Below are 19,836 nucleotides of genomic sequence, written 5' to 3' on the forward strand. Positions count from 1 at the left end.
CTTGTAAGGAACCATTTGATTGGAGGAAAATACTTCACGATCGAGTATAGTCCTTTATTATTGGCTGCTCTATCGCAGAGCAGTTTTTGTTGGCAGCAACTCTATGCTTCAAAAAGTGTAACAAAATAAAAGCAGCCCAGCAATAAACAGAAGCAGGTGGACTCTAAAATAAATAATTTAATAATTGCAGGAGGTTTTACTGTTGATAAATTCAAGCTTTGTTTTGTGCAAGAGATTGATCTTTTCCATAAAGCTGCCATGACTTGTACATCCTTCTCAATTTCCTCAGATTTGGTTTGGGAAGATCCTGTGAGGATATTAAAAAATGAAACATAAAATATTAGAAAAAAAAAAAATATATATATATATATATATATTTATTAATTTTTTTTTATTTTTTTTGCAGGTTAGTTGAAACATACCTGTTGATCTTCTAAGTGGTGAAGATCTGCCAGAGGGACGATGGAAGGTCTTCCATGAGCACACTGGAAAGGAAGATGACAAGAGGAAAGCGAGCTCACCAGACTACAGCACTCCTCTTTACTCAAAATGTCATTGAACTTAATTGCTCCTGTTAAGATAAATAAATACAATTAATTAATATGCACAAGAATATTTGAAAATGCTAATTACCTACATGCTTAAAAATAGCTAACAAAAATATACAATCGTTAAATGTACTCAAAGTGTACACAAACATGTTTAGACACATTGTGGCTTTTTTTGTATAAATGGGAGAATGGGGAGACAGTTTCCGTGTTCCCTATAACAGTTAATAAACAGAATATATTTCAATTGAACTTAATGGTGGATTTATAACACTAACCATGACACGCTTGTGAAGCGAGAACATTATGTACTGTCAGAGGCAGCGTTCCTCTCACTCTTCCTGTTGAGTGGAGAAGCTGCAATATGAGTCAAAAGAACAAAATATCAGAAATATATCCCATTCAAGCTCCAAAAACATCCCATTTGTAGTATTTTGTTTACAGTGCTGGCTAGGTAGTAACTGATTACATGTAATCTAGATTATATAATCAGATCCAAAAATTAAATACTTGTAATTAGAATATAATACATGTTAAAATACTCATAATCAGACTACAGTTACTTTTTTATTGATTACATTATTACTTAATATTTACAAAATGGCAGTAAATTATCTAGAATTCATTGATTCTCCCTAATAATTTGTAAAATTTTCTTTCCAAAAAAAAGCTATTTCAAATATGTTCAGAATGTCTTCCAGTTTTGTGGAACTGCACACACAGACCAGCCAACTATAATTACGTGGAAAATTGAGAAGGCCATTAGGCATAAACACATCTTTTTCTAAGTTACTGTTTTTTTGTTTTGTTTTTTTGCTTTTCATCAATTTACAAACCCTCTGCAGTTCCTTCCCAAACACTAGCTTGGAAGACCCTAACGTAATGTAATTTTAATTAAATTTTTAATCGTTTCATTTAGTTGTTAACAAAAAATGGAATCATTTTTCTTTCTCTTTGTATTTTTTATCAATATGGAATAAGTTATAGTATTCAAATCAAAAAGTCTAAAAGTAATCAAAAAGTAGTCAGATTATATAACTTAAAATGTGTAATGTATTAGATTACATCACTAACTAAAATTTTATGTACTTTATTTCACTAAAAACAAACTACCCAGCACAGCAAATCACGTATGGACATGCCAGCTCACCTCGATGTGTTCTCGCAGGTAGTCCTACAGAATAAAATATACAGTGTATGAGTCTAAATTGAGTTTAAAACAATAAGAAAACAAAAACAAATAAGAACTGAGTCTGACCTCGGCAATGGTTTTAATTACTGACCGCCTTCCACGGCGGAGCTCTGTACTTTCTTTCTCGATGAAACATGTGGGAAGTCTCTCCAAAAACACATTCAGTGACTCACTCTTTGGGAACCTTACATCTAAAGCAAGACCCCTCAGGAAGGCCTGACAAGACCTTCAAGAACAAAAGAGAGATTTATGGCATTTTGTTTTGGCAAAGGTGCAGAACTAATTGAACACACATGCATGTTTCAAAGAGAAGATGACGATGGAATCAGGAATGTTCAACAGCTCAAACAGCTGCAATGACCTCAGAAGTCTCAATTCCTCCTCAGTTACATTAATCTCCAAGGGTGGGGTTACACTTGAAGAACACAGCCTCTTTTTTCCAGGTGTGTCTGGGTCATCCTCATAGGAGTCTAAATCAAACAACAAGCAGTGTGGGAAAAATTCATTGAATCCTCATGCACCTCTTCTTTATTACCATTTTAATGCTTTTACATGAACTTTGTTTTCTTCTTATTCTTATAAGTTTGGGGTCTGTAAGATATTTAAATGTTTTCAAAGGCTACATTTATTTGATTAAAAAAATACAATAACACGTTAATATTGTGAAATATCTGTTGAATCTCTTTCTATTTTAATGTATTTTTAAAGCTGAATTTTCATCAGCATCATCACTACAGTCTTCAGTGTGACATGATCCTTCAGAAATCATTCTAACATGCTGATTTGGTGCTTAACCATTACATCATTACCATTTACCTGTTACCAACCCCTCCAGTCGAACTCTTTCATGGGCAGCATGTTGATCAACCAACACCAGAAGATTTCCTGCAGTAGAAGGCAAAGACAAATGTTTAGGACATCATCACACTATTCAATGCAATGATTTTCAGGCCATGGCACCTTCATTTGCACTGCTTTCAGACACATCCTGTTCTGTGGTATTTATCAAACAAGCAAGGAACTTCTTGTCCACTTGATTGATGACCTAAGGGGAAAAAAAATAATTTAATTAATTTTTTTAATCTTAGATTCATTTTCACCATTGCAAGTGTCAGTTCCTCAGTGCACAAAAAGAGCTGATGTATAATACTTACTCTCATTGTGTGGATCATATTCTTGGTAAACCGGTAGGGGAAAAGAATATTGTGTATTTTTACAGCAAGACCCTCAGCTTGACCGCTGGTTACATCCACAGCAACCTTTTCAGAATAATTATTAGTGTGAGCCAAATTAATTAGAAGTATTACATTAAAAATCCTTAAATTATTTAATTTATTAAACCAGTAGTCTTTATACCTCTGGAGGCCGTATGAACACCGGGTTACTCCATTTTGAGAATAAAGTCGACAGTGAATCGGGACCTTGGGCATCCTCTTAAAAGAGTAAAAAGAAAAACAATTAGTTAATGTTTACTAAAAAGCTGATTTCAGTCCTGTTGTCAATCTAGAGCTGTACCTCTGCTGTCTGTCCCTGAGTTAAGAGCTCTTTCTGCTCTGGGCTTGGGCAGAAACGGAAGTACAATGTCTGTGTGAAATGGATAACACCTGTGCTCAAATCCTATGAGCAAAGACAAGCTGATTATAATATAAATATCTGTACATTAGTGATCCAAAAACATCTCTCTGAATATCTCCCACCTGTTCTTGAAAAAGCACTGATCGCCATGTTAGTGACATCTGTGGTACATGGCACTTGAGTCTCCTCCACAGGAGGAGAGTCGTATTTGCTGAGCCCTGTAACTTGGTTTATGTAAACTAGCTTTCCTAAGCAACTGTCATAATGAGCCAGCCAGCTGCTGGACATTGGGATTGTTTCAACAATGTCATTTGTATTCTGACCTTCATTTCCTGTGTTGCTGCACAGAGGATCATGCTGAGAGGTTACTCTGGCTTCATCAACACTGCTCACACTTCCCAAAAAGGAAGGCACATTCTTGTTCCAGAGGTGAGAGTCTTCTAAAATTGAGGAAGGTATTGTTGTGTCCTGCTCAATCAGAGCGAAGACTGGATTGTCTTTAGAAGAATCATGGACAAGTGAATCAACAGTTCCTGAGGATCCAAATAATACATTTTCTTTTTCTAATTCACAGGACTTTTCTTCAAAGTTTGAGTCTTGTACAACTGGAAAAGACAACGTTTCCATGGTAAGAAAGTCTCTGCTGACCTCTCTGAATGCCGTTTTATCATGTTTGAAGTAGGAACATTTGGCAGCCGGTGATATTTTTCCTCCCTCGTTCCATGGTGAAGATTCTGCATAACATTCAGAACTAAATGGAGAATGAGCATCTGAAATGTTCCTCAATAAGGGCTTGTCTAAATCATCTAAGCACAAAGTAGATCCTACAAAGCAGTCATTCGATTTTCTAGAGGATTCTGGTTGTAAAAGGCTTGTTTTTACTGTACTTGGTTGTTCTTTTTCAGGATTCTTCCCAAACAACCTTTTGAACTTGTCAAGAGATCCTGTTTCAAAAGACAGAGATAATTTATGACATGGTGCAGCCCTGCAAGTCTTTGAGCTGGTACCATAAAAAACATGTTTGTCGTCTTCAATGCCATTTAATGGCAACTTTCTCTTTTTTGGAGAAATTTTATTTGGGAAGCAGAATTTTTTTAAACTATCTTGCGCCACTTTTACATCCAGAATTGAAATCTTGTGTTTTTTGCTTCCCATCACATTTATGTTGTTGTTCTTGTTAACAGTAACTGGCAAATCATTATGGCTTATATTGGGACAAATTGCATTTTCATCTTCTTTGCGATTGTTATTCCTTTCTGTAGCAACTGCAAATGTGGTCTGCAAACGCAAAACGCCCCCCTGAAGAGCTTTTTCAGCGTCCGATTCTTCACTGGAAATGGTTTCGGTGTTTGTTGACACTTGCTCCCACTTGCTCCCACCACCAGAGACTTCCAAACCACTTGCATTATCCTTTTTCTCTGTCAGTGCGTCGCACTTTTCACACGTTTGCTCAGCACTGAGGTTTTGTTCTGCCACAGAAGTCTTTGCATTCCTCAATGGACTACTTGATGGACCATCACTGCCATTCATGGAAAACTCTGTCACCAGATTTTCCTTAGTAAGAAATGCTTTTACTCCTTCTTCAATGCAGATGAGTACATTATCCCAGTCTTTGAACTCTATCAGTGACTTGGCTGGTTCGAGGCATATGTCATACTCTGAGTAATGGCATTTGATATTTAAAACATAGACGCCATGGAGATCACATCCGCCTCTTTGTTTGGGGCTCGATGTTACCGAATATGCGGTTGGGCTGTTGTTTTGTCTCGCAGCACTGCTAACTCTCTTCAGAAGGCTGTTGAGTGTTTTATGAATGCATGTCTTCAGAAGAAGCCTCCCATTTACAAATAGGAATTGCAAGCTGTTTTTGTAATGTCCCTCACGACCAATATAACCAGTCATTTCAAACTGCTCATGGACGTAATTGACCTCTCCGAGCTTTTGGGCTCGATTCAAGCCATGAATCTGCACAAACCTGTAATAGGTACTGCTTGTTTTAGAGAGTTGCACCATCATGTGAGCCGAATTTTCTTTTTTCACTGTGAATGACACAGATGGGTGCATCAGAGATATGGCCTCCACTCTCTGACGGATGCGTTCGGTTTCTAAAACAGCATCCATTCGCTTTCTTCGGACTGGCATGTTGTGGAAGAGATTGTAGACGGACACGGTCGTCCCTGCGGAGGGACGAACAGTTTGAGCTTCTGAAACATCCGATGCATTTGCTTCATTAAAGGTTTTAACGTATGTTTTCACCGACAGCTTAGTCCTAGATGACATTTCAACCATTTCTGCAAGGGAGACAATACTAGATATCGCTTCCCCTCTGAACCCATAAAATCTGAGATTATCCAGATCCTCCAGCGAGCTGCATTTGCTTGTGTTGTATCGCAATCCCACTCTCTCCATGTCCTCCCGGCACATCCCTGAGCCATTGTCGATCACCTGCAGCTTGCAGGCTTCTATGTCTATTTTGACAGCCACACATGTTGCTCCAGCATCAATGCTGTTTAACAGGAGCTCCTCCAAACATTGCTGCAATGAGAAAATAGCAACACCAGAGCGCAGCTGTGCTTGAACATCTTGGGGCAAACTCTTGATCATTCTAAAAAACATAAATGTTAAAGTACTTTAATGCACAGAGATGAAAAAGTAAAATTAAACATTAATCACAAATCTAAATAACGACGCACGTAAGAGAAGTATAATTATCTTTTCATTGGAAATAATAATTAAACTAATATACCTATAAACAGTCTATACCTCTTTGGTGGGTTGTGAGATGTTATTTGTGACTGAACATGCAGAAAACAAGCCGTCTGTCAGTTTTGACGGTTGCCATGTAAGTTAACAACATGTCGTAAAGAAGCATTTAGGTCCCTAAAAAATTACGGTTTCCTTAACCACTCAATTCAATACGGTGTTTCTACAACTTATGATAAAAAATAACGTTTGCATGGCATTTCATTCGTTAACTAGTTTAAGTTGTTTAACCATTATTTCTGTTGTGGGTTCGATCTACTTTCTACTTTCACTCACAACAACGTGAATTGCAGCGGATTGAGCGGAAATGACGTCAAGGATAAGCAGCAGCGTGAAGCAAGCGACCGTAGAGCAGGCAATACTAGTGTAGATGTCATGAATAAGAATATAATACTTCACAACCATGTTCACAACACCAATAAATATTCATTTAACATTCATACATTAGAAATTATATGAACATTTAAATATAATTTTTGTAGAAAGTACCAAAGTTATTTTTTATTTTTGCAGAACCATATTTTTGATAAATAGGTCTACTTTGATTATATTTCATCAGAGAAGATTTATTGATAAATAAATCTAAAAAACAAAATTAAATAAAAAATATAATATCATATACTATTTAATGTAGCCTAGTTAAAATCAAGTTGCATGTATGCTATATTAATAATTATAATCATAACAATGTTTAGCTATCATGCTTTTTACTCAATGAGACTGAGCAAGTGACAGAATAGAAATAAGAAAGTTTTCCCACTAAGAAAGTCTCTAACATCTAGTGTATTGTTATTGTTTATTGTTATATCTTCTAATGAAACTCGAAAAAACAATGCACTCAATGCAGAACATTATAGGGCCAATAAATAATCTAAATCGATGTGATAATTAAGCTTGTTTTATGCTTGTTATGAGGTTTATGAGGAAGAAAACTAGAAAACTAATTTCTTTATCCATTTCAGTCTACATTGTGTCAGCTTATTGAGAGAGAGAGAGAGAGAGAGAGAGAGAGAGAGAGAGGGAGAGAGGGAGAGAGGGGGAGAGAGAGAGAGAGAGAGAGAGAGAGAGAGAGAGAGAGAGAGAGAGAGAGAGAGAGAGAGAGAGAGAGAGAGAGAGAGCGATGGTGGTCAGCAGTAAATCTTTACTGTGCTGCTCTCCAGGGTGCTGAAATGCGTTGCTGCTGAATGTGGGGGACATAGTGGCATGTTCTCGGTGACCTTCACAGATAAAGATGTGTCATCATTTATCAGTATATTATGAATTGGTATGATTTATAGTGAAAACAAAAAATACCGGCAAGTTTAGCATGAAAAGCTTATTGAAATTTCCCATATATTGTAGTTCAACGGAATGGATTTGGTTGCGTTTTGGTTATCACTCTGCATTACTGCGCGCTCTGGAAAGAAATTGAAGTGCATCAATAGGAAATTGAGTTAAGACTTAAAGCCTGAATTCCTGCCAAGTCAGTCAGTGTTTTGTATCTTCGGTCAAGGTCCTTTCACATGTGTTAGTTAATGTGCAAAGCCTCGGGAACATGAGGTGGGAAACAGAAGCTGAACAATCCTATGAGCTAAAAGAAATGGCGCAATATGAACTGCAGAGCGCGTGAGGGGGCGTGAGGATGTGTTGGTAAAAACTACACGCTCCTTGGGGGATAGCTGTCCTATATAATGTAGTGCATTTCATTAATTGAAAAAGATCAGCCATGTTTTTACGGGAAAAGTGAATTAGTCAAGACTCTTCTACCACTCCCCACCCAAACCCCCTCTCTGTCTCTCCCCCACCCCTCTCACGCGCACAAACGCTCACGCACCGCCACGAGATGGAGAAGAAACGCTCCTGGCTGCTGTGGATCAAACAGCAAGATTTAAAACTGTGTTGGCACATTCTGCATATAAACCCAAATGGATATTAAGAAAGAAGGATCTGGTCGTATGGTGGCTTGAAGAAGCCTACTTTATCAACAGAAACCTACAGTGTGTGGCAAGCCATTTTAACACTTATTCCTTAAAATGAAATCTCTTTCTGTGATTCCGATTTCAGCTATTCACTTTCCTATTAAACTACAGTTATTGCTGATACCTATTCCAGTTCAAGTATAGGCATAGGCCTAATATTTATTTATTAGTGATTTCTTTTTCAGTTCCATGCAACCAAATAGTTGACACTGTACAAATTTATGAAACACTATTATATTTTTATTTGAATTGTTATTAATTAAATGTTTAATCTTGTAAGATTTTTAGATTTAAAGGGATACTCCACTTTAAAATGAAAATTCTGTCATCATATACTCACCCTCATGTTGTTTCAAACATGAATTTCTTTCTTCTGCTGAACAGAAAGGAAGATATTTAGAAGAATGTCAGTAACCAGATCATCTGTTTCTGGTACCATTGACTTCCATAGTATATATTTTTTCCTACTATGGAAGTCAATGGTACCAGAAACTATCCGGTTACTGACATTCTTCTAAATATCTTCCTTTCTGTTCAGCAGAAGAAAGAAATTCATACAGGTTTGAAACAACATGAGGGTGAGTATATGATGACAGAATTTTCATTTTAAAGTGGAGTATCCCTTTAACTAAACTAGCCATATTTTATTATATAGACAATATTTTGTCATCGATAGGTTACTGTGTGTACATAATTATGTTCATTTTTATTTTCAACATTGATAATTATAAGAAATGTTTCTTGAGCACCTAATCAACATATTATAATGATTTCTGAAGGATCATGTGACACTGAAGACTGGAGTAATAATGCTGAAAACTCATCTTTACCATCACAGGAATTAGCCTACATTTCAGAATAGGCTATTAATATGGTGGCTGAGAGAGCTCAACGTGCTGCAACTGAAGAAAACACATGCAAATTAAGAAAACATCTTCATTAGTTTCACAACACATGTGTGCTCCAAATACTCACAACACAACCAAATACAGAAACGCGCTGCAAATAGCTCAGACCACAACGGAAATGTTTCTAGGGGACCAATAAGTGACGAACCTGGCTGGGACATGCTTATTGCTCAAAGTATAGTTTTTCATTTTTTTTTTCAAACTTTTTTTTTTTTTTTTTTTTTGCAAAACATACAGAGATGACATGTTTATATAACTTTGAATACAATATGTTCAATGTCATCAGAATACAAATAGAGTTAACAATGAGCTGAAACCTAATTTAAAAAAAAAAAACTAAAAAAAGAGAGAGAAAAAGAACATGAGGGTAAGATATTAATCTATACATCAGTTACACAAATTTTGTCATGTTATGTTTAAATAAGTTTAATAAGAAATGTTAGGTAATGCAGGGTCCAAAGAGACACTCACACACAGATAAAGCATATTTTAAAAACTTTTTTGAATAAAATTTATATTTATTTGCAACAGTTATGTTAACAGCAATAATAAGAAATTTCTGTAAGAACAGCTATTCAACCGTTCTGCATTGTCATGGGAACATCCCAGGTGAAAATAATGAGGAAATTACATTGTCTTTCGTTGCTCCCTTCACCAAGTGCGGTTACAAACGGTTACGTATCCAAACGGTTCCATAATTGCACACAAGTGCCCTGCTCACTCCCAAGTCCCCACTTCAAGGGCTCTGCCCTTCGAAGGGAGTAGGGCATAGGGATGCTCACGAGCAATAAGCATGTCCCAGCCGGGTTCGTCACTTATTGGGGTCCCCTGAAAACATATCCTTTGTGTTCTGTTCTATTTGCAGCACGTTTCTGTATTTGGTTGTGTTGTGAACTTTTGCAGTGCTTACAGCTATACACCTATTTAATCAAAAACAAAGTTAAACAGTAACGTTATAATATTATTATACGGTGGCCGAGAGAGCTCCCGCAAATTAAGAAAACATCTTCATCAGTTTTTACAACACATGTGTGCTCCAAATACTCACAGTCACAACACAACCAAATACAGAAACGTATGATGAAGATGTTTTCTTAATTTGCGGGTGTTTTTTCAGTTTTCTTCAGTTGCAGCGCATTGAGCTCTCTCGGCCACCGTACAATAATAATATTTTACAAATATACTGTTTATTGTGTGTGTGTGTGTGTGTGTGTGTGTGTGTGTGTGTGTGTGTGTGTGTGTGTGTGTGTGTGTGTGTGTGTGTGTGTGTGTGTGTGTGTGTGTGTGAATAATAATAAATAAAAAATGTAAGTTGCTAGTTCCTTATTGAGGTAAATGTTAAAGCAGCTTGCCACCTGTACAGTGGTAAGATCGCAGCAGATATGTAAAGCCGACCACACATTTCTTCAAATAAAGCCTTGACGACGTATCTCAGGTCTACTAGATGTCAACTGCTAGACAGATATATCAGAGAACTAGCTGACCCAGGCATTGCTCGTTTTCGCAAGACATTTCCAGCGGCGTCGGAGCGCAAAGGAGGAGAGAGGCAGCGGCATCAGTAATCAGACTATAGGACTCTCTACCTCCTCAGCTCCCTCCCAACCGCACGGCTAAGGCGGATTCAACTGCAGCACTGGGGGAACGTATCGCTGGATGTGGGTGAAGACTGTGTGAATGCGCGTGTGGGATAGCGAGATCTGCTCATCCTAACCCTATGCGCCTTAAGAACGCTTCCCAATCTGGCGGGTTCAGGACCGAGGCAGGTGTAGCGGCGAGGGCGCATCCATGAGCGTCTTCTCCCGGGACGGCATGTTTTTAGTTTAACCGGATTTGTTGAACAGACTGGGGAAGAGGAAAGGCGAGTTCGGAAGTTTTGATGCATATGATCACAACCACCATGATTTTTATGATTCTCGGTGCTTCAGTTGTCATGGTAAGACCCTTTAGTCTGTCTAAGCACTTCATAATTGTGAATTTCTGTCATTTTCTAAGTGAAATCGGGGCTTAATGAGAGCGTGGACCGCTGAAAGTCCATTTAAAAATCTCATTAAGACAGCACAACCGTACTTGTGTGTATTACTGGCTGATGTGGAAATGTAATGTGTATTTTCCCCTGCAGTGGTCACAGTACCAGGTCATGTAGCGGTTGCTGTGTTCCAATACTGCTTGTCATGTCCCGGTTGACTCGAATGGTTCTTTGCAGGCGATAGCGTGTTTAATGGACATGAACGCACTCCTGGACCGCTTTCACAACTACATCTTACCGCATTTACGAGGGGAAGACCGCGTCTGTCATTGCAACTGTGGAAGGTAAAAAACAACCCAAACGTTAATAACGAATTGCATTCTAGCACGAGATCCAGAAATTGACAGGTTTCCCATCTATTACTAACAGCTCAAAGGCCTAAGCCATTCTCCAGCCCCCGAAAAACAGTCCTTTCCATTTCATCTCATTTATCCAAATGGATATTGTCACATTAAGGCCGTATATGTGTATTCGTGGGGTTTGTGTCATAATTTGGGCGTAATTCGAATGGTTTATTGATACTGAGCAGATGCTGTTGCTTTGCGTCGGTGTTTCAGTATGAGAATTCTCCTTGATTTTTCTGCTTGTATTTTTTTTCTTTTTTTTTCTGCGTATCAAGGTGTGATTTTTCTCCAAGCACAGCCAGAGATGTTGTTCTTTTGGGCTCGTGTGTTGGCCACACAATTACGTTAGTATTATTGAAATAGAAATGTGATTTTAATGCAGAAGGATTAGTATAGAAGGTAGTATGTTGATATAATGCAGTTTTGTGATGTTTAGTGTACAAACATTTTTAATATTTTATTTACTTACAGATAGTATATATTTTATATATTCATACAAGACTAATATACACCATGTATTTATTTATTTATTTATTTGTTTATTTATTTACATAGGCTACATATAGTCTATTTTGTAATTTATTTAGATCTACAAGGCTAATATACCATGTTTTTATTTATTTTCTATTTCTTTTTTATATTGAATAGTACTGAAGCTTGACTTTTGGAGTTTTTGTTTGCACAACAGTTTCTGTTCAAGCTACATCTGTTGATTATAAGTTGTTGATGTAAAAACATCTGAGGGTAGTAAATTAGGTCAGATCATAATTGTTCTCAATAGATGTGCATGATTTAACACCTTAAAACTGTTGGTGGAGATCTGTTAATCACAGGTTTAACTTCATAAATTCATCTCTATACCATTTCTCTTTCCAAACATAGAGTATTCTGTTAGGACCAAGAGCATTATAAATGGGTCATGGTCACTGGAAACCTGCTGTCCTTGATATTTGCAGAAACAAGGCATAAAACTTTTTTCATACATGAAACGTAAAACCAATTTATAGATAAACAGAGATACCGCATTGTCATGATTTGTGTTGATCATTGTCATTAATAGACATTCTCTGTGCATCAGTGTCAATCTGCTCATAAAGTCTTTTGACATCTGCATATCTGTATATTTCTGCCTATCAATATCAAATGTCAAACTTCCTTTACATTACATGAATCAATATCTGTATGACTAAATGTTGCCACTGTTATAGTTGTTTCCTCTTAACTCTAAAAAATGAGAGTTCAAACTAATTATTGGACATTTTTAAACTCACATGCAACATAGTAAAACAAACATAAGTATATTTATTTGACTTTTGAGGCATTATGTTGCTAAGGATCAAGGTTGCATGTAAGTTACATCCAAACTTAAACTTATGCATGAATTAGTACTACACAACAAGAAATCAGCTATCATGTGTCATTTTTACGTTACAAAACCAGATGAAGTTACCCGTACATTAAATCTTTTTAACCCTTATCTAAGACACTTGCTTATAATTCTGTTGAATTATAAAATTAAACTGTTAAGTATTTTCCCATAAACCTCCATAAACATCACAAATGCAACACACAAACACACAAAACACACACAACACACAAAAACTGCATTATTTGTAACAGCTGTGTGCCACACCATTATGTTTAATGCATGTGTTCCAAGACAACAAGCCCAGCTTGACTGAGCTCAGTTGGATCCACAAGTAATATCAGTATAGAAAACACATTTTTTCCCACCCTGCTGAGAGAGTTATTAAAGCAATCTTTTGTGTAATAATATGTCCTCAATGTCTATCTCCTCCTTTATTGTTTTCCTTTCTTATTCTTTCATGTCTGTTTGACTGAATGTAAACCTCTAAACAGAGTTTTCCCCTCTCTGCCTTAGGCATCATGTTCACTACGTAATTCCATATGATGGAGACCATTCGCTCGTGGACTCGTCTGAGAATTACTTTGTGAGTGACAGTGTGACCAAACAGGAGATGGACCTCATGCTGGGGCTGTTGCTGGGCTTCTGTATCAGCTGGCTGTTGTTGTGGCTGGATGGAGCTTTGCACTGTGCTGTGAGGGCCTGGAGAGCCAGTCGCTATTATGGTGAGTGGGAAGAACATTGTAACCAAGAGTGTATGGAGAGCATACATGTGGATAGATGTAAAGGACAAAGGATATGCTTGTAGGATCTATGCAGACCAGGATTTGCTTACTGAAAATTTAAGTAGAGCTTCTAAAGAGTAAGTGGGTGTTCATACATTTCTTTTTATGCATCAAAATCATGTTTTCTTCCCTTACGTGACAATTTATTTAATGTTATGAAGAGAATTTTTTGTTTTTTTTTGTTTTTGTTTTGAGACATTTGTTGCCCTTATGTTTTGTTAAGCGTGATGATTTTGAGATTGAACGTGGTTGAGTGTTATTTCCTTGCTCAATAAATGCCATGTTTTATGTGCTAGATTTAAATGGATGTATTCAGGTACTAAAACTGCATCTCAAAAACAATTTTTTTTACGTCAAACACTTTACTGTGAAGAACAAGTGCCTTAAATGTTAGTGACAACATGAACACAGCTTGTGCTCATACAGCTAATAAAGTACATTAGCTGTGTCTCAAAGAGTAAAATACTAAAATTAAAACACTGAGAGTAAAAACTGTAAATTTGAATTATTATATAAATGTTTTTTTGTTTTTTTTTAAATATACAGTACCAGATCAGCTAATCTCACTAAGTGATTTGCAGTTGGTGTGTTAGAGTGATACTATACATGGATTTGTATGGGAGTAAATCCTTATAAATTTCTAAATCCTTTTTTAAAATGTGTCCCACTGTATTGGTTTTATGTTAATAAACATGTCTTTTTCCAAACACTCCCAAAATTCAATTTTCTGTCCCCAAACATTTACACACCTACATTTTTCATTTTCATCAGCTGTCAAGCGCTCTCCTTCTGCCCTGTTATTATCACACCCAGTAATGACTGTATTAAGATGAAGACTGTGGCTGCAGAAATTAACAGCAGGTTTTCACTCAATGTAACTGAATCACGGGCAACACAGCAGTTGTTTATAACAGTTGTCTGTGGTCCTTTGAGAGTAAAGAAGTACATAAGCTGTGGCAGAATTATGTAAATAGTGCTTTAAAATGGAATGCTTTTAGTTTTAATATGATTAGTGTTCATCGGATGAACTTATTGGAGGATAGTTATTGTGGTCCAAGGAGAGTGATATATAAAAAAAGCTTTGAAAGAAATATATATATATATATATATATATAGAGAGAGAGAGAGAGAGAGAGAGAGAGAGAGAGAATTTCAACACACTGTTATTACAATTATTATATATTTATACAGTCAATTCCTACCTGAGAGAATACAAAATATTCTCATACAATTCATATCAAATACACATCAAATCAAAAATCAAAACACACTCAAATCAAATCATTTAAAAAATGTACAAACTGTAAACTCTTATGAATAGTTTCACACAGAGCCCCCTTATAACACCAAATCAATTCAAAAGACATAAGATCCCCCACTGCCTTATAATACCGAAAGTCAATAAATATTCTGGATTTCACTCGGTTAAGAAACACAATTTGTAAATTGCTACTTGATTGTTGTTCAATTATTTTTTTTCCTAGTATCATAAATTGCCTTTTTTTTGCTTGGCCTAATATGAAATTCAGCAATTGGCAACAAAATCGATGTCTCCTGGTGTATTCAAAACCATAATAAGCATTTCCAATGATAAAAAGAGAGATAGGGATTATAAAGTGGCCACTGCTAACAAGGACTTGTTAATAAAATAAATAAATAATAAATATGTGGACATAAAATTTAGGCTATTAGAGTTTCAAATGATTGTATAAAATCACCTGTATATCTTAAAGCTTCCACAAAAAAAAAAAAAAAAAAGAAAAAGTCCATTAGAACATCTCAGACCACAGAATGCACCAGTTGACCAAACAGGATTCCAGAGCGCTGTGTACAAAATTTTATTACAGTTCACCCAAAAATAAAAATTCTGTTCATTTACTCACCCTCATGTCATTCCAAACCCATAGGAGTTTGGTTGATCTTTGAAACACAAATGATCTATCTGTGTTTATATGTGAACAAAAGCCTATATTAAATCTGTTCATCATATAAAGCGATCGTATCCCTTTACAAGACTTGGATTAAACCGCTCAATTCATATGGACTCATTTTATGACGTCTTTACTACCCTTTTGGATCTTCTAAGTTTTGGTTACAATGACTTTCACTGGAGGGACAGAAACCTCTCTGTTTTCATTACAAATATCTTAATTTGTGTTTCAGAGGTTAACCAAAGTCTTATGGGTTTGCAGCGACATGAGGGTGAGTAAATGATGACAGCATTTTTAATTTTGGGTGAACTATCCTTTTAATTCAGCCCACAAAGAAAAAATATTTTCTGACTTTGATCAAATTATTTTTTTGGTAGCACAAACACAAAATGGTATCTTCATGTCATGTGATATGACCTACTGAAAAAATACTGGGGATGCCCCTCTAGTAAAGCACACCACAGCTGTGAAATTGTGACGTTGATGGCAGGTCAGCATCATTTAGCTTCACCAAGATAGGGAGTGAAGGTGAGGTTGATGGAAAGGAAGGTGGGAGAGAGATGCTGTCATGCCCCCACCCCCACCAGCACACACACACACACACACACACACACACACACACACACAGAGAGAGAGATTTGCACCCTTGCACTGTGCAAGTGCTATAAATAGACAAAGAGCAGCTGGAAAGAGAAGGCAAGTTGGTGAGACGTGTAAGCGTGCAGTCATATTCACACACACACACACACACACACACGCTTTTTTATTGAAAAAATATATATATATATATATTTCACATTTTAATAATAATTTTCTGGTCAGATCAGGATATATCTGAGAACTGATTTATATTGTAATAATGAAATATTTGAAATGTTTACTTTTTCATATATTTAAAGTATGAATATGTATAAATTTTTTAATAATAAAATATTTTATATATTTAGCTATATATATTACAATAATTTTCTTTTCAGACAAGAAGTAATATATATGATAACTGATTTATATTGTCATAATAAACGTTGTATATATTTTTATTTTCATACATTTTACAATATATGTACTTAATACATATATATATATATATATATATATATATACATATATATATATATATATATATATATATATTAATAATAAAATATTTTAGAAAATATTTATCTTTTTAGATTTGAATAAAAATGCTATTAATGGTAATAAAAGTGCTTTTTATGAAAAGCATACCTCTTTCTTTTGTTTAAACACAAGAACTTTGCCTATAACTGCATTAATATCCAGCCCTTCATTGAACTCTTCTTCCTTTCTTTTGATCCAGCTTTAAGACTTAAAAAAACCTTATTCACCGCCTTCCTCTGAATACCCTTCACGATAGTCCTTGTGGATGGCATACCCATGGAATGCTATAAATAACCCCCCGCTCCCCCATCGCCTCCCTTTCACACACACTGACACACTTCCAACAGGGCTAGTTGTGAGGGGCGGGGCTGTCTGAGGAACTCTCTGTGGTTTCGTTATACCTCCACCCCAGCCTCCATGTCTGGACCCACATGCTGTTTCCATTAACACGTTGTGTAGACATGCTGGTTCATTGTAAGATGTACATTTTCTTTTTCCTTTTCTTAACCATCTCATTAGCTTAGCCATTAAGAATGTATAGAACACCACAGTTTGACAGATGCTAATGCATTTTTCTCTGTGCCGCTCACAGATACCCCTTCCTGGTCGTGGTTGCCACAGTTCTGCAACCTTCGGGACCTCCGTAGACGCGCACAGCTTCGGCAACTGGAGGATTCCAGCGGAAACATGGTGCACATCAAGCAGAAGCTCTATCACAATGGTCATCCCAGCCCCCGTCACCTCTGACTTTAACAGCAGTTTCCCCAAAACTGCTCCATACCAGCTGCTGCCTCAGAGACCCACTTTAATTGTTCCACTACATGTTTTAGACCTTCCAGAACCACTCAAGTATTTGCCAAAAGAAGAAAGAAGATTATCGTTGCCAATATGCTGATCTGTTTCCACGGTCGCCACATTTGGCGAATGGTTTAGAAAGGTTTTTTTTTCTGTACAGGCATTATATTTTCAATTGCTGATTCTAGGCATGCACTTTTAGAATGGGGGAGGATGCAAGAAATGGTTTTATGAGACAATGGGAGTCAATTCATGTTTATTCCTTGCTTTCCCCTCCACCTTTTTTAGCTTTTTCATCAGGATATGACTTTTTGGGAGGGGGGGGTGATAAGCGGTTGGGGTGGGAGGGCGGAGGTCATGGTTTTGTGATGGTATAGTTAGAGATTAATGATCATGTAAATAGTTATACATATTGTTTTATGGGATTTAAATGGACACAGGAGTAGGAGGTAACTGTAAAAAAAGAGGGAAAAACATAAAGAGGAAAGAATTTTGAATGCAGATGTGATGTGAACTTTTTGGATTGATTGAAAAAAGATCACTCTAAAAAAAAAAGATTGGTTAGCTTTGTTACTACGTGAAATAAATGAATGTATTAATTTTATCTGTAAATAAAGGAGAGTGCTGGAAGGTTGAAATGAGCGGTCAGGGCTCTTTTTGCTGTTTCGAACGTCATCTGTCATATGTGAGAGAGCCGCTAGCACTTTCCTTGTCTTCCCTACACTGTGTCCAATAGCCCTTCCAGGTCTGCGTTTAAACTACTCCATACTCAAACAAGAACAACCAGCCTGCCAGCACAGAGAGTCCTGACCCAATTTTCTCTTCCTCTTTATGTCCAGACATTGCTGTTGTGAAGATAAAATGTCTGTTTTATTAAAAGTGCCATTGAAGCACAACAGTGACCCCTAGTTTTGGGATGTGTCATTTCTCAACGACTGAAGGTGGACAATCGCATAACACCTATGCATAACACCCATGCTTGCTGAGGGGAAACGTACACAGTCCTACTGACTGTACCATTGCTAATATATAAACAAAATAGTCATATTTAGGACATTTATTTATACTCATAAAAAAATTGAATGTCAAATGAAAGATTGAAGGCAACCAAAACCTGTGGTAACATGAATGAAACTCGAGAGAACTGCTAAGTTTGATAGAGATCTAATGCTATATTGGTGGAAAAAAAGATGATGAGGAATACAGTTTCAAGAACAACTTATATAAATTTAGGCTGAAAATCTAAACCAAACACCATATAGGCTACTAAAAATCAAGAATAAACACCATCTGAATCCTAAAGAAAACAAATATACAGTAGGCTAAGTGAACACCAGTCAAAGGTTTGGAATAATTAAGAATACATATAAAAAAAAGCTTAGAAAGAAATATATATATATATATATATATATATATAATGCTCACCAAGGCTGCATTTACATCAAACATGAAGTAAAACAGTAATATTGTGAAATATTATTATCTGTGTCACATGATCCTTCACAAATCATTGTAACATAGCCTACTTATTTGGTGCTTAAGAAACATTTCTTATTATTATCAATAAAATTATTATCGTTTGGCGTATAAGATAAACAAAAAAAACTTGTGTGTGTGTGTGTGTGTGTGTGCGTGCGTGCGTGTGTGTGTGTGTGTGTGTGTGTGTGTGTGTGTGTGTGTTCCATTGTGAAATTAAATATCTGAATTGTTTAACTTAATTGAGGGCAATATTTAAATCACAGATTTAAATAAAATCCTTCTGTCTCATAAGGTCAAAAGGATTTGTTAAAAGCTCTTCTGGCAGAAGTGGGACTCGCTTGACAGATAACTACTCCACTTGAGGCCTGAATAAGATTGCTTTTGATCCAGGAGTCACTGCAGATCTCTGGGTGGAAATGAGACAAGGCCGATGAACACCATCCCAGTTTTACCTTGAAGGGATGTTTAAATGCTTCTTCAACCGTAATTCTTGATGTCTCTCGTACAAACAAGGAAAATCCCACTCAAGATCCATTCACATCCTGGGAACTACATAAACAGAGATATAGTAAGCAGGTTTTCTGCTGTGCCATGCACTGCGAGGTGGCAGCCTGTTAAGACAATGGCATTGTGCTCTGCTCCTATGCATTTATCTTAAAATGCTGTCAAGGGTGTTTTAAAATGCTCTCCACTCCTAAAAGTGATGAGTATCAGAATAAATACCTTTGCATTTGGCATTTATTCTGCTGTGGATCAGCTAAATTCTGCACAGCAAAAACCTGAATAATTTAATGGCTAATGTTTTCAGATGAGTTCAATAACAAAATACTATAAGGTAAAATTCACAACATTTCAGGGTTCAGTATACAATTAGGATTTAATCAGATATGAGTATGTGTTTTATGATTTAATCAGGTACTCTCTAAACTTAAAGGTTCACCCAAAAATGTCATTCCAAACCCATATGTCTTTTATGAAAGTCAGTTTATGTCCAAAACAACACGGGAGACCACTGACTTTCATTATGGGGAAAAACAACAACAACAA

At 36.4% G+C, this 19,836-nt stretch overlaps 2 protein-coding genes across 7 annotated transcripts; one reads left to right on the forward strand and one right to left on the reverse strand.

Moving 5' to 3' along the window:
* Positions 1-171: 171 nt before the first annotated feature.
* Positions 172-6,638, reverse strand: mlh3 (mutL homolog 3 (E. coli)). Of its 3 annotated transcripts, none has more exons than XM_082144555.1 (13): positions 6,062-6,638; positions 3,438-5,920; positions 3,256-3,357; positions 3,097-3,173; positions 2,895-2,999; positions 2,701-2,785; positions 2,557-2,625; positions 2,102-2,210; positions 1,807-1,966; positions 1,699-1,722; positions 827-905; positions 423-571; positions 172-307 (listed from the first exon to the last, which is right to left on the reverse strand). In XM_082144555.1, the coding sequence occupies exons 2-13, from the start codon at positions 5,917-5,919 to the stop codon at positions 212-214; spliced, it is 3,537 nt and encodes a 1,178-aa protein (XP_082000681.1). In that variant the 5' UTR covers position 5,920; positions 6,062-6,638; the 3' UTR covers positions 172-211. The 3 variants fall into 3 exon arrangements, with proteins under 3 accessions (XP_082000681.1, XP_082000680.1, XP_082000682.1); XM_082144554.1 differs by having other exon boundaries at positions 6,079-6,636; XM_082144556.1 differs by lacking the exon at positions 3,256-3,357 and having other exon boundaries at positions 3,639-5,920; positions 6,079-6,632.
* Positions 3,831-18,218, forward strand: tmem240a (transmembrane protein 240a). 4 transcript variants are annotated; one of them, XM_082144562.1, is made up of 5 exons: positions 3,831-3,943; positions 11,148-11,254; positions 13,197-13,405; positions 15,629-15,667; positions 17,108-18,218. In XM_082144562.1, the coding sequence occupies exons 1-5, from the start codon at positions 3,941-3,943 to the stop codon at positions 17,260-17,262; spliced, it is 513 nt and encodes a 170-aa protein (XP_082000688.1). In that variant the 5' UTR covers positions 3,831-3,940; the 3' UTR covers positions 17,263-18,218. The 4 variants fall into 4 exon arrangements, with proteins under 4 accessions (XP_082000688.1, XP_082000689.1, XP_082000686.1 ...); XM_082144563.1 differs by lacking the exon at positions 3,831-3,943 and adding an exon at positions 8,503-10,877 and having other exon boundaries at positions 11,064-11,254; XM_082144560.1 differs by lacking the exon at positions 3,831-3,943 and adding an exon at positions 8,504-10,877.
* The last annotated feature ends 1,618 nt before the right edge of the window (positions 18,219-19,836 follow it).

This window comes from Leuciscus leuciscus (genome assembly GCF_965113295.1).
Source record: "Leuciscus leuciscus genome assembly, chromosome: 18".
In the NCBI taxonomy this organism is placed as follows: domain Eukaryota; kingdom Metazoa; phylum Chordata; class Actinopteri; order Cypriniformes; family Leuciscidae; genus Leuciscus; species Leuciscus leuciscus.